Source organism: Oreochromis niloticus, linkage group LG9, assembly GCF_001858045.2.
Source record: "Oreochromis niloticus isolate F11D_XX linkage group LG9, O_niloticus_UMD_NMBU, whole genome shotgun sequence".
In the NCBI taxonomy this organism is placed as follows: Eukaryota; Metazoa; Chordata; class Actinopteri; order Cichliformes; family Cichlidae; genus Oreochromis; species Oreochromis niloticus.
In genome coordinates this window covers 14,232,712-14,248,330 of record NC_031974.2, presented here as the reverse complement: position 1 = coordinate 14,248,330, position 15,619 = coordinate 14,232,712, and the positions used below count along the sequence as shown (strand labels likewise).

The 15,619-nt window shown below is 41.8% G+C and overlaps 1 protein-coding gene across 2 annotated transcripts in view; it reads right to left on the bottom strand.

Moving 5' to 3' along the window:
- tmem108 (transmembrane protein 108) overlaps positions 1-15,619 on the bottom strand; it is a 58,666-nt gene that overhangs the window by 14,512 nt on the left and 28,535 nt on the right. For both annotated transcript variants that reach the window (XM_005449009.4, XM_025910194.1), the window contains exon 2: positions 10,513-10,596. In XM_005449009.4, coding sequence (XP_005449066.1) covers positions 10,513-10,552 — 40 coding nt within the window. In that variant the 5' untranslated portion in view covers positions 10,553-10,596. The remainder of the gene's footprint in view (positions 1-10,512; positions 10,597-15,619) is intronic.

Sequence of the window (15,619 nt, the reverse complement as noted above, 5' to 3'; positions counted from 1 at the left end):
ATCAATGGGCAGCCACCAGAAAGGCTTTACTGCACCTCGGCACTGATCACTGAATCTGCAGGTCTCTGCAGGAGGAATTCTTACATTATACAGTCCGTCATTCTGCTTTGATGGCTGCTGCCAAACACGTCGGTCAAATACAGTTTAAATCTGGGGATGTCCACAGCACACTCATCAATCCATTCTGTGCTCGGGTTAGTTTGCAGTGATCCTCACAGCAAATGAGAGCCAACAGGTCCCCTCATTGTTGACTGCTTTGGATTTTTATGTTTTTTAATTTTTTTATGCAGTATTGCGTAAATCAACTTTCTTATTCAACAGTGGTGTGTTTGTGGTTTGAAAAAAAAAAAAGAGCTGAGAAATGCGATGAGGAGCACCTCCAACTTCTTGCAGATTGCTGTATCCCTACAACTGACTCTTCTGTGTTCAGCTGAAGACTAAAAGCAGCAACAGTTAAAAAAGCATACAGAACGACACAGCATGGCTGAAAGAAAATGTCGGCACTCCAACTGATGGTTTAGCCTTACTGGGCAGATTTAATAGGAATAAAATAAATGGAAGATGGTGACGGGGTAGTATGTCCACTCCTTTCTCTCTGAAATAGACTTTATGTGCAATGCACCCTCTGACGTCTGCTTTACATAAACCCAGATTGCACAGGAAAGTCACGTGTTTAAAAACAGGAAATATAATAATATAATAATTGAGTTATTGTGTTTTCTGCCCTCTGCTACACCTGCATCTTCATTTTTTTTCCTGAAAACAGGAAATTCATCTATTCCTGACCTGTACAGTCTGTGTTGTTGAATTTCTGTGTCTGCAGTGATTACATCTACCTGCTTGTTTTTACACATACACTGTGCTGCACACTGAGCCAAATGGGTGTAATTTATCACGACGGCTGTGTGTCCGGCTGATGGAGAGAGAGTGTGAGCAGGCAGAGAGCCTGGCCTGGCCTCCACAAAGACACATAGAGGAGAAGCAGAGGCGCGGGGTATTAACAAGAGAAATTATTGAAAAGACCGGGGAAGTAACCTGAGCTTCACAGACATCCATTACTGAGTAGAAACACTGAAAAGAAAACGAGAATACGGAGTGGAAGGACGGGAAAAAGGGTGGAAAATGTGCATGAGCGGGCCTGATCGTGCACATTTTCCTGGGTGTTTGATCATGCTAAGACGTGGACAAAAGCAAAAAGGTTAGACATGAAAAACTGAGCTGGAGCAGGGCACACAGAGAAGCATTTGTCATAGTCAGCGGCACCCGTTTACTCAGCATGATTTTTTTTCCCTTCCACCCTTGTGCATGTTGGCTGTTTTCAGTCTGACATGATATTTTCTCGCAAGCACAAAAACACCCACAAAAGGAGTCAGACCACTTTCAGTGGCGATGATGAAAGAAGGAGTGAGGAGGCGAGCGAGGAGTTTGAATCTCCGCTGGTGAATTGAGGCTCTTTCTCCTTTCACGAGGAGGAGGCGCCAACCTGTTGCCTTTGCTATCTATGTCACTCAGCCGATCACCATCAAGAAAAGCACATGCTAATATCACGAAGACAAATAACGCCCGGCTAAAACTGAAGCGAGACTGTGCCCTCGTTTATTTGACTAATGGTGTCAACCTGTTTTCCATTATCAAAGCGCAGAGGCAGAGAGGGAGGGAGGGAGGGAGGGGCAATTTATGCAAGAAAACCTGCTGAATTAGGGCTCTTTTGAGTGCATAGGAAAACCGGTGACATTCGCTGAAGTCCTCCATTGACGCCAAGAGGGACATCAATAAATCATGTCGCAAAGCAGGCTCCCGTGCGCTGATCCAAAGCAGGCTTTGTCCCACTATTCATTCACAATTAGACTGAGAGGCCAAAGCCTCTGACACCGAATCTAAAGTTACACTGTGATAACCTAACATTTGCTCCTGAAGCTCAGGAATCCTGCCTTATGTTTTGAAGCCACTCATAAGCTAAGACTTCAACCCCATGGAACAATAATCTTCAGGTGCAGTGCATCATGAATCTTCCGGCTTAATCAATCATACTGGTGCACTTGGTGTGCGGCATGCAGGCTATCAGTGCTTATGCACTAGCCTGGCTGCATGATCAATCCTAAAGGGGGAGTGGGGGCTACTCGCAGAGGAGGCTGGGATATTTATCTTTCTTTCCAGGGGTCACCTCCTGCTACGTGCGACGGAGAACAATGTGGCTGTGACGTGTACGGCGACAATCTGCCTATGAAGCGGGTTCTGGAGGCAGGTTGGTTGTGCCGCATCATCAGTGGGCAGCTGCCAGTGCCACTATTCGAACTGGAGGCTCTACAGGAAGCCAAAAATAGGAGCTGCAAAATCATCCATCAATAAGGCTTGTGAGTCGTGGTTTGTCAGGCTGTACTTCTGAAATCCTTCTGTTCTGTCATCTCCCTGCTCAGCAGCATAGCGGGGAGTAACAGAACAGTATACGCAGGGAACAAAAAGCCTAGATTCAGTGAGAACCTAGCCAAGGTCAGGTTTAAAAAAAAAAACGAACTGCAGTGCAATGATAAATCCTGCATTAAGATAAAATACCTGACAGTACATTTTCTGTCTATTTTTGCCTTGGGTGCTGTTAAAAATAACTGTATAAGCAGTCTGTCTGTTATCCAATAGAAAAATAATTTGGGTGTAAACTGAATCCTTAGTTAATCAGTTAGGATAACATTTATTGATACCAATACTATTTTAACTTCATTTCAACTTTTCTGTCAGAAAACGTTTTCTGTCTCTAAACAAAGTACAAAAACGAACACCTGTGAAGTGATTTGTGACTCTCAACCCTTTATTTAATCCTTGAGACGAAATAGATGAAAAATACATATAAATATCAGCTATTTAGATTTCCCACATAACATCACGTCACAGACTATTTTAGCTCCAGACTGTGGTGGTTCTAAAATGTCTTATATAGACAGTAGTTACCAAAATTATTAGATTAGAAAACTGTCAAAAACTTTGACAAAACTGAAAATTAGATTTTTATTTATTAGTTAAATAAAGAAGTGAATTCATCTTTTTATACCCAAATATTGTGCTTGATTAATTTCTGAGAAGTCAGAAATTAACCGAGCACAATATTTAACTGCTAAAACTAATTTTTCTCTTCAGGAATGCAAGTAAATAACTCTAATTTGACATCTTAATAAAAATAATAATAATGTGCTTAACTGTACTATTTACAGGTATTTTTTTTTTTTTGTAAAACTGTAAATTTCAGTATTCATTTATAACTACAATATTTATATTTTTCCATTAAAAGTATAATTTCCTACTAACCCTACGTGTGGCTTAACCATCACAGAAACATCAAAAATATTCCTAGTTTGTTTCATTTCCAGCTTAGATAGCAGCTGTTTTACTTCAGAATTTCAAGAACTTGGTACATTTCAAAGGTTTTACTCCTTTATAAAAACCTCTTCAGAGCTTCTTGGCATCAATTAGAATAAAAAAGGTTGAGGTGACACGTTACATGTCGCTCCAACAGGCCGATGACACGTGCACAGTGCTGTGCAAGGCGGAAGAGGGCTCTGTGATGTACACAACTAGACCCAGTGCCAGTTTAGTGGATTTCATCCACCTCTCTCATTCCTGTCATTTATTAAAGATGGAAAATCATTTACTGTCACACCGACAGCTACTATAGGATCACCAGTTACACTGACAGGTATCTTTGGACAGGTTCAAACCTAGAGACTTCCGCTGTAAGGCGACTGACGCACCACTATGCTGCACAGCTATTTGTTATATTGGGTAATTTAACTACACTTTCTACCTTCTCTTAGTTTAGTCCAAGGTAAATGGACTGTAATTTATTGTAATTTCCAATATTCACCCAGGTAAACATCAGAGGGTACTTGGCGTTTAATATCTTGTCCAAGGACCGTTTGACCTGAAACCCCGGGGCTGTTTCTGAGGTTCCTCCTTAAAAATGACAGGCCCAAAGTGAATCAGCTATTTGTCTGCGATTACAAACTCTGTGTAAACTATATTGGTATCAAAATAAAGCTGACACTTGTGAGACTTCATCAGCGGTGTAAGCATCACAGCAGAGGCCATTGTGTCAAAGTAACTGAGGATAAAACACAGAAACGTATAAAGGAGTTTTTCCTGGCTTGGTCTTTTATAACATATAGCCCTCTTGAAACTTTGATGCAGTAGATCCTTTGGGGTTCAATAGGTTAATACAGAATTTGGGAGCTGGGGATTGAACTACCAACCTTCCTAATAGTAGGCAACCTATTCTAAACCCTAAGCCATCATAAATGACAAGACTGTGGGGGGCAATGGGTGGGAGCTCTGTGGCTGGAACAAATAGAATTACTTGCACTATTGCACACTATCCACACATCTGTTAACCTACTTTTATTTAGAAAAACAAAAAAACAACAACTTCAGAGCAATTTCAGATTCTAAAGTCGACTTCTACAGTCGATTGTGCATAATTAGACTAGACTAGATTAGACTAGATAATTAGTCTTGATTAGACTTTATAAAAAAAAGGTAAATGGACTAGTTCTTTGCTAAATAATGCTTCTCTACTCAAACAATTTAAAGCACTTTATACAACATGCCTCACTCACAAGCACTTTTTTCTGTCATCCACACATTCACACTCTGATGAATGCAGCAGAAAGCAGCACAGGGTTCAGTATCTTGCCCAAGGATACTTAGGCATGGAAAGTGGAGACCGGAGCACTCTGGGACAGAACAGCCAACTTTCCAATTAGTAGATGGCCTGTTCCACCTCAGGAACTACAGGCTAAACCACAGGGAAAGTCACAAAAAGTCACACAAAAAGTGACAATAAAAGAGTATTGGTACCAATTTTTGGTACTTTCACCCACTTGTGAACAATTCCCTTGGAATCATAAGTTCTTTTTAATAAAGCTGAACAAGCAGCAAAAAGAGAGCCGTTGTTTTTTGTATTCAAATGTTTTTTTAATACATGTAAATGAAGTAAGTTTATTACAACCTCCGCGTGTCCTAAATAGTGACTAAAAGCTGAGATATCTCTTTTGCTTTATAAGAGGTACAGCAAATGTTTTCATAAAGTGTTGTTAGTCAGAAATAATGCCCGTGCTGCATTAACAACCATAAATCCACAAGCAGATTGTTTCTTTGTGATCTCACTGAATAAAATCATTAACCAAAATGTCTGATATGCAAATGTACAAGAACTAAAGGGAATTACTGTATGTCCATTATGTCTCGTAGTCTAATGGGATAAACATGCCGAACCGCTGGTTTAGAAGCTCCAAATCACTAAACCACAGCCCATAATTAAAGATGTCCTCCTCACCGCCCAGCCGACCCTCCGTGGATCATATTTAGCCTCATTTATGCTAATAAAAACTACTCCACGGTAGCAGACAGCCCTCTATGGGATTCCCCTTCAATCCTCTGGGGCAAACGAAGATGGCTTTATCTGCAGCTCTCATCAAAATACCAATGAGCCCATATCACACCAGGCCAGCACACACAGCACGGCTCGTCTCCCCCAGTATAAAATCAGTCCGTATCTCAACTTTTGAGGAATAAAAGCTGACAGAGCCGAATCAAAGTAATCATAAAGCTTAAGAGGAAAGTTTTGTTAAAGGTAATCCAAGCCTTTAATTTAAAGCTTTGACGTGCTGTCACAGAACCACAGAAACAGATCGGATCCATCAGCTTCAGGCTGATAAACCCTTTATCAGCCGAGAGCTGTCTGACTAACTGCTGCTAAGATTGGATTATCACGCCTGGACAGCAAGCCATCAGCCCCGACTGACTTCAGTGGACCCACTGCACTTCTGTAACAGTTTCTAGTAGGCCTGCTGTGGTACTACTTCAATGTGTGCCACTACAGCTGCTACCATTGGTTACTGTACCTATGATACCACCAATATCTGCATTAATATAGTTGGTAATAATAAAAAACAAATAAAAAATAATAAAATAGAGTCTAAAAGCTCCTCTGTGATTACTTTTGAATTTGACCAAGCAGCAGCCTCTGAAGTTTAAAAAGTTGGAGTTAAAAGTGGCCTAAAGCTCCAGAAATGAGAATATATTCACAGAAATGTTGTAAGAAAAGTAAAGATCATTCCCAAAAGAGTGCTTACATTATATTAATAGAAGACAATAAGCATAAAAAAACTGTGATGAGTATTGCTAAAGCATATAGTTAGAGCTGGATCAGGTGACCCTGAATCCTCCCTTAGTTATGCTGCAATAGGTGTTTGCTGCTGGGGGATTCCCATGATGCACTGAGTATTTCTTCTTTAGTCACCTTTCTCACTCACTATGTGTAAACAGACCGCTCTGCACTGAATCATACTTGCTATTAATCAGTGGCTCTGTTCGACAGCATGTCTTTTATACTGTCTTCCTTCTCTCTCCCCAACCGGTCGCAGCAGATGGCCCCGCCCCCTCAATGAGCCTGGTTCTGCCGGAGGTTTCTTCCTGTTAAAAGGCAGTTTTTCCTTCCCAATGTCGCCAAAGTTCTTGCTCATAGGGGGGTCATATGATTGTTGGGTTTTTCTCTGTATGTATTATTGTAGGGTCTACCTACAATATAAAGCGCCTTGAGACGACTTTTGTTGTGATTTGGCGCTGTATAAATAAAATTGAACTGAATCTTGAATTTCTCATAAATGACTGGACTCCTTTTGTGATTCTACCATATGACAAAATGCCGGCACAAATCATGGTTTAGTCAAGAATTGCCATGCACCAAAAAGTGAAAAGCAAGCAAAAACAACAAATAACAAACAAACCAATGAAAAGAGGTTCGTTAGCGCATTTAGAAGTCATGAAAGTTCACCAGAGGCTTCAAACCACATGTAATAACCGGCAGGAAATCACTTGGATCAAATAAGATAAGATTATTTCCATAATCCCAGCGAGAGATGACATCCCTAATATAGCCATCTCACACGCACAGCTCCGGGTGTAAGTACAGATGCTCCACCCACCAGCTTTGTTTACGAGGGGCAGCCAATCAGAAGTAAGTTGGCTATAAAAGGATGAACTGTGAATTATGCAAAGCGCTGATAGTGGAGTAGCCCAAGAATAACAAAGTGGAGCTGGAAATCAACATAATAAGGCCCCTCGGAGACAAGCTTAAGATCAAAATCGATCTGAAGTCTGTTTCATAAATGAGTGGAGCGGCTCAGCAGACAGATGAAATTGGGGTTGTACTGGGAACCAGATTGCAATCAGTGAAACGGAGTACAAGGAGGTATTTTAGAAAAACAAACCGCCACAGTATATAAAATTCCAAAGGAGAAAAAATGCTGAAATACTCACTAAATGCTAATATCCTTTTACTGCATCTATTTGTCACTAATAATGCTGCAGTCCACCTCCTGCTGCCGTTACACCTCCTTCTACCCTTTAATATGTATGGTATTTCTATTCAGAGTTGCACTGAGACGTTTTCAAAATGTTTTTTTTGTTCTGCAGCCCTCCTTTGTATCCGCAAGACACTTTCTTTCACACAAAGGCAAAAAAAAGGCACATGCCATGAGAGGAATCATGTGCCTAAAGCTGCTCAGTTAATCAGGAAAGCCACTCATTTTAGAATTAACATTTCTGTGACTCACAATAGAAGCTAAAACTTAGTATGACCATTGAATTAGCTTGTCAGTTTGAATCTGTGTGAAAGGGCCTTTCCACTGTACTGCTGGGAAGCCGTTTTTATTGCTACAGCTGCTAATCTCGCTCGTGACTTGGAAAACAAGAAAAATCCCGATATTCTTTTGGAACGACATATGCGTGCGTATAAATAAAGTGGCATCTTTACAGTAGCACAAACAGCCAAATTCCTTTGGTTTGCTTCTGGGTGTGTCCCAGCAGATAGACGAGGCACATCCTCTGGGACCTGTGGGACGGTCCTGGAGAAGGCTTCGATATGGGCAGGGCGGTGGAGAGGCGGAACAGGGAGGTCTGCAGATGTGGGCTCAGAGATAAGCGGCAAAGCTTGGGTAACAGGATAATGGCTTCCTGTTTGAATTTGAATTGTTTGTCAGGTTACAGGAGCTTTGAACGGGGACATGTTTATCTGAGAATCTGGCGGAGAGAGAATGCGAAAACAAGAACAACAAAGGGTCCTTTTGCTGTTTACTGGGATAACGATTTAGCTTCGCCGAGTGTGACAGCAGCACCGGACCTGACAGGAAGACGAGAGATTAAACAGGAAGTTGTCTGGAATCTGGGCAGAGCGCTGAACAGCAAATCTGCAATTACATGACTCCATTAGAGTCACAGACGCTAACAGCGTCTTCGAGAGAATTTTGGCATATTCACTTTGTTAGTGGCTTTATAAAGATGACAAAGTATCCAACAGCACATTTCAAAAATACAAGACAAGAAGAAGTCAGATGGGAAGATTTCTCAAGCCCTGTGTACTCATTCACACATCGCTCCAACTGGCCTTTTCAAATTTTTATTTATTCTAGCTTTGGAGGCAAAAACTCAATTTTCTAAAACAAATTGTGACTCTCAGTTGTTTCAGATGTGTTCTTTCAGTACAACATGGTCATAGTAAGTAGTGCTGATAAAACTTCCTTCTCCGACACCCACTGTCCCGTTATAATATGGGATCATCTGTCCCAGTTCTTCTCTATCTGAAGCATCCCTGTTCATGCCTGCAGCCTTGCGATGTTAAGGCACATCTGTCTCCAGCAGATGGCTCATCCAGAGAAAGAAATGAGAAATTTCTCTGTACTGCATAGATGCAGGTGGGTCTCTCGTCTCTGCACACTTGATTGGGGAAACTCTAATGGAAGAGTAATGCGCCCGAGGAAATTCAGGGCTGGACTCGATCTCCAACTGAATGCATGACAGCAAACTGAGCTTTAGATTTACCAGGACAAATTCAAAAATAAAATCCACACAAAGCTAGTCGACAACTTCAACTCAAACTTCTCCTTTTCAGGTTAAACTGCTGCGGGGTGACCTCCCTCCACCTCTGCACCAGCTTAAAGCACTCAGCTCACAGCGGTCTAGTCCAAGTTTATCACTTCTGAGGGATTGAGGCAGATTTGTCAGACAGCCTTGGGCTCCAGCGCCCTGAGGTGGAGCTTGGGGGTGAATACCAGATATCATCAGCCCTTTCAGCTAACAGTCCTGGAGCCTGGTGGGTTTCAGTGTGACCAACATGTTCCATATTCATGTGACATTCTGTGGCGGTAGCCTGCCAGAACTTTGTACATCGGCTCCCAGAGCCTTGATCCTATCCTGTGAATTTAAAACAGCACAGACCTAAACTATGACAATAACTAAGGGGATCCAGCACTGTATGTACAGCATCTGATGTCCACAAACAGGGGATCCCTGACGGAATGGCCTTCAGCTATAGAGGAATTTATATAAATAATTTTCTTTTCTTTTTGAAGGTAGGTTGCCAAGAGACGCAAGACTTAAAGTTAGAGAAATTATGAAAACACTGGAATAATTCACTGGCAAGCGATAAAGAAACTGCACTCTGGTAATTACCAAATTACAACAGCTAACATCTGGAAAACTTCTCTGAACACTCCAATATAACCAGCTTGGGAATAGCAGCATAGATATAAACTGTATATCAAAGATGGACGTAGCCCCCTTGACATTAACTGTTGGTTGGTGAATTAGAGTTTTAAGGATTTTTTGTGTAAATTCGCATTTGCCACATTGTCCACAAGTCCACATTTGGATGAAAGGGTGAAGTGGTGATGAAGTTATCAGCTAACACCAGACTCCAGACTATATAGGGGCATTACACAGAAATGAATACATGTTAATTAGTGGACTGGACTGCTTCTTGTATAATGCTTTTCCACTCTTACTGATTGAGTATCTCGCTCATGGATGCTTCGACATGCAGACCAGAGAAGTCTGAGAGTGACCTTCTGATTTTTGTATGCTACTTGGTGGTAAGATATAAATATTCAAAATGATATTTTGAATGCTATTTCAATTAAAAAGGCTCCAAAAGGCTCCAACAGCAAAAATAAAGTGAAGGAGTCAAATTCAGTCACTTGAGCGGTGATGTGACTGAGCAGAGAGCCCCCCCCCCCCCCCCCCAGGCCGGTGTGTAACAGTGGCTATACCCATCTGTAATTTATAGAGGCTGTAAAGCTTTGATACACTTTCAAAAAATTAGTCTTTTTTGTGAACATTCAATGTGCGTTTCTGCTGTAAAGTTGAAAATTTTAACATGGGAGTCTATGGGGAGAGCCTCTAGTGCCCGCTCAAGGAAGTGCAGCTTTAAAATGGCTTAATTTTTCAGTCCTCTAGGTTAATGCTTGACTCCAAACCATTTTTTGCTTTCATTTTATCTTCACCTCTATGTTTCTATGTTAATTTCATATAAATCAAGCATGATAAAGCTGCAAATAAATAACCGAAATGTTTTAGAACAATTTAAAAAATGGTTTCTTTCTTCAAAACCAACCAATCTTTCTGTTTTGCATATGAAACGTCCACTGGCTTGCTGGGCCTCCCTTTTAACCCCCCACAGGCTTTACTCACTCAGCAGCTGGCAGCGCAGGACCTGTAGGCTTGTCTTCATGGTATCATGTGATCCGGCTCCTCCTCCACAGTGCTCATGGTTCTCTGAGAGAAACACAGCAAAAAGAAAGCAAGGTGAGACGAAACTCAGGGCTTGGATATCAACTCGCATTTAAATCATCGTTAAACGCCAGTGTGATAAACTGTGACTATGTATGGATAGCTTTTAGCAGAACAGACAGGGAAAAGGACGAGATCCCAGACAACATCGTCCAGCTTAACCTTGACAGCTTAATCCTTGTAATGACTGCCACCCAGCAGTTACACCTGTGAGAGCAAATGAATTCCATATTTCACAAATCCAGGTAGGACTGCAGTGGTGGTCAGCCTCAATGGTCGGGCTTCAAATCAGCATTGGCATCCTGCAGGCTGTGCTGGTCAGTAAAACCAATTATGGGGCATTAAACATTGATCAGTGAGCCTTGTTCTGAGACAGCCACTGCGTGTGTGTCAGCGAGACCAGTACCCAAGGGTGCTCTTTAGGAGAATGACTCACTGATGGCCTTCTGCTAAATAAAAGGCCATACACACACACATATCTCCATTCACCCCCGGAGGAGTGTGCGTGTGTTCATGTTTGCCTCCTTTTGTGGATATGCCCCCTCCAGGTTTAGGGCTCTGGTTGCGGGCAACCTGTGCTTCGGTGGGAGACGTGTGAGATAAGAGGGACGGATAACAAAAGCACAGGGCGCTGATCCTTTCAGAAGACTTTATTTCCCATAAATGTAGTCCCACTCAGAGGAATGAAAAGAGACAACACATTACATCTGAGTCATCCGGTTTATCGCTGTCACTGGAGAACATTTTAATGCTTGTAAACTAGTGGAGACCATAAATCTGAATGCAACCTTAAACAATTTTGTAATTTATTAAAAAGACTGTTAAGTAACAGGTAAGGAAGCAACAGATACATAAAATAATAGATACATAGATGGATGTTTTTTGTAATATATTATATGACATTCAAATATTTAAATTGCATTACAGCTGTGTTGTTAGAAGGATGCTTATATTGATTGACAGCCGGGTGTTGATAGCTGTCTGCTAGGCTAGCAAACAGCTAGCAGGTGTAATATCTTAACTGTGTTTGTTGGTGTCATTTTGAGTCTTTTTAATGCAATTATCTGACAAATAGCATGGGTTACCTTGCAGTCACTGTTGCTAACAGACTGTTTAAGAAGTCTGTGCTTCAGTTTTATTTGATTAGTGTATTAACTAGCGTCAGTTAGCAGATGTGATGCACTTGTATAGATGGACTTGCTAATCAAGCCTGCTAGTGTTAGCTAAACATTAGCAGGCACAACATTTACAGAAACAATCCTGAACAAGAGAAATCAATGGCTGGAGCAATATGGCTAAAGTTTTAAATGGAGCCTATATGTGGGATCAAAAAATAAATATATAAAGTAATACATACACACTTAGCATTAGTACTCCAGTACTGTTAAGAGACTGGAGGATTAAGAGTAGCTCCTGCAGGTACAACTGCCAGATACAAAACGTGGCAGGAAAATTTAACTTGTTAAATTTAACAAGGGGAAGTCATAAACACGAAATAATGGAGACAAGCTTCTATCAAATTACAAACGAGGAAAACAACTGCAAAACTGTAATTCTCCCAGCTCTATTTCCCTGTTACAAAAGACAAACAAAGACTAAAACGACAGGTAAAAAGAACATAATAAAATAAGCAACTAAACAGGCTATCGTGACACATCATTAGATGACATAGACTCTCAATTTTGCTCTCTTTCGCAATGTTTAGAAAATGAAAACAGAGACGCTCGCTGCTTCACTGCTCTTAACTCACAGCTTTGACTATAATGATATGAGCTTGGTTGTAATGGGCTGCAAGAATACAGTAGTAGTTGCAGCAGCAGCAGAAAATGAGTTTTTCAGATATAAATGTATGAAGAAATGGAACTAGCTACAACAGTCCCAAACCCATCTTCACTTTTATATGAACATGAGGATGCTGAGGTGATAGCATCTCACCACATAGCTTTACTCTCTCATGTGCTTTAATTTGTTAGCGTCACATTCCCGGTCTAATGAGCTCAATGGAAAGGTGCAAAGAGAGCAGCTGAGCCTCTCTACAGTAATTACGTTTCATCAGCGCTGCCAAACAGTGCAGACTCATATAGGTGATCCTTAACCTGCAAGGCACAAGTAGTGAGGCTGTGGGTAGGCGGATGGAGGAGACAAGATAGTGCCAGGTGGTGTTTCATGTATACTAGTCATCACAGAGGAGAGGAAGTTTTCGTTGAAATGCGATTCAGCTCTTCTGGCCTCCTGTTGTGGAGCTGGCTCATAGTTCAGCTCTGTGCACACCAGCAGGTAAAAGATAATAGCGCGTGACAGTCGGGGTCACGGCACTGCCAAAAATCCCAGACAGGATGAGAGGTTCATTGGCAGCTGTTGACAGATTTGTTGCTGCAATGCTTAACACTCGTTCACCAACCTGGATTCAATATCACTACCTCAGACTTCTTTGCAGCTGGGATTTGAAGGGATTGCAGGGTGGCTGTAAGTCACAAATGCAAGCAAAAAAAACATCTGTTTGCAGAAACATTAGACATTAGAAAAGCATTAGAAAGCATGTTTGGTTCGGTGGGTTACAAAGTGGCTTGCAACAACTGTAGGCACATCATAGATTAGATTTGTAGTCTGGGTATGCAGAATGGTTTGGCATAGAGAACATAGCTACAAGTACTATTAGCGCTTTCTGCTGTGTCATGTCATTGGACCAGTCCAAACCCAACTCTGTACCTTATTTTTGTATCTTTACTTAAAGCAATACTGAAAACCACAAACTGTACATAAAGGATGGATGTACCTTCTGGGGTCTAAAAAGCAAAGACAGTGGAGAAGAGCCTTAAAGCCTGGAGTTTTTCTAACAGGTGGCGACTCCACTGGTTGCAAAACGGCTGAAAATTAACCTAATCCTCACTTGACATATGATCTTAATAAAAACTTAGTTTATGGTGTGCCGTGTACAGTGACATCCAGAACGCTGAGCTAAATGTTGCAGTAATCATTTCCATCATTTATTTACAGTCTATGCTAACAACACACTTTAGGGTCCTAACTCCTTGTAAGTACTGCAAGTAGGGACCCTGATGTGAAGCATGTTTTCATCGGTTTATGAAAAATGCCTCTTCATGTGTATCTGATAAGCAACATCCATTCCCAGTTTAAATACCCAGTGTCCTAAACTGGTGAAATTGGGGGAAACATACAATCTTTGTCCAACTCTTAACGAATAAAAAGCAAATCAACAACAACAACAATTCACTGATATACACTGGGATCTTTGCACATAGCCACCTAGCTATGTGCTTCCTCTGAAGAGGGAAAAAAGTTGCATGGCAACTGACATGCACACAGCCATCACCATAGCAACCCTAATGGTAGATTATATTGAAATTCATTCACAAGGACATTTTTTGGCTCAAACACAATTGGGAAAAATGTTAAAAGAGTCAGATTTGGAAATTCTCACTCACCACAGGTAGAATGAGAAACCCAGTAGCAACCTGCTTGTCTCTGGGACTCTGCTTTGTGCTTGCAGCCCTGCTGACAGGGCCAGGTCTGAATAGTGTGTCTGGAGGGGGTACAGACTAGAGGCCAAAGCCAAGGTCACCCGAGACGGCACAATGAAATAAACCTGTCACTCCGTTGCACTGTGGCCACCAGCCACAGGGATAACAATGCTTTTAATTTTGGACTTCCCTCTATTCTGCGGTTATGTATAGGGGCTGTGATAGCAGGCTGGCTGCTTGCCCACAGTGGCTGCAGCCTGGCAGCTTTTCCACAACACAAGGAGGGAGGGGTGAGGAGGAGGAGGAGGAGGAGGAGGAGGAGGAGAGGGAGAGAGGGAAGTGTGGGAGTCGATGATGATGGTGTGAACCACACTGTTGGGCTCTCTCAGACAACTGATAACTGGACTTCCAATCACAACTCTTCTAACTGATGCCTTTTGTCCCTCCAGTTTTGATGCTACACCCTCACGGTTTGGGTTATCTCTTTGTTGTGAACTACAGGGAGCTTTCACACAGCTTCTGCTCAGGAAAGAGATACAAACACAAAATGTGGAAGCTGTGGTTTGAGAGTAATTGAAAAAGTGCAAACAGCAAAATACAGAACTGGCAACTGAAGCAGCAAGGCTAATGCCACCTTAGTCAGATCCTACCTCTTAAAGACAGACAGACAGACAGAAAATGTAAAATTCTGGTTACATCAGTGTACAAGTCATTGCATCAAACCTCCTCCTTGGTGTGATCTCAGCGGGTTTAGCTTCATCTTAAGCAGTGCAAAATCAACTTCCCCTCCACCCTGCCCTTCCAAGGCATCCCAGGGGACATGCCCAGTCAGAGGGCGTCACTTTTCCCTTTGATGCTGTTTTACCCTTTGATGGAAATCAGCAAACTGCTCCTGATAGCTGAATTCATGTGTTTCCTGCATTGCCCCAGCAGAGACTGTGGCTGCGCCTGAGGAGCAGTGACGGGAGTAACGCCTTATTGAGTGTTACTGTAATTACATTTTTCTGTAACACAGTAATGGAACAGATTGCTCTGCTAAATCTGGTAATAACACTGAAGATACCAATGAAACAATTATGCTGTTTCGTTTTGCATTAAATAATTTTTTTTCTTTCTTTCTTGTGCTCTTTTCAATCCGGAGGTGATGATGCCACACTGGCACCAAAATGACCATCTACGTGCCAGCATTCGCACGAGTTCAAGCCTGACTGTGCAAGCTGATTAGCGATTACAAGTTCTGTTATAAAACCATTATTCATCAGTGAGAAGTTTAGAAAAAATAACAGTGGCAGTTACTAAAACACGAGAGACTGGCTTACCACTGGGACTTTGAAAACGTAATTATCCAGCCTTTATACGCACAACTGAATGATTACAAGTATTGATTGGAGGCAACAACAGGCCCAAATTGAATACAAGCAGCAGAAAGAGCCGATTTCCAGGTATCTTTTTTAATCCTTCGATCCCTGAATGCATTGCCGTACTGCCGAGTCACTGTGCTGCGCTGTGCATGAGCGCTGCCAGTC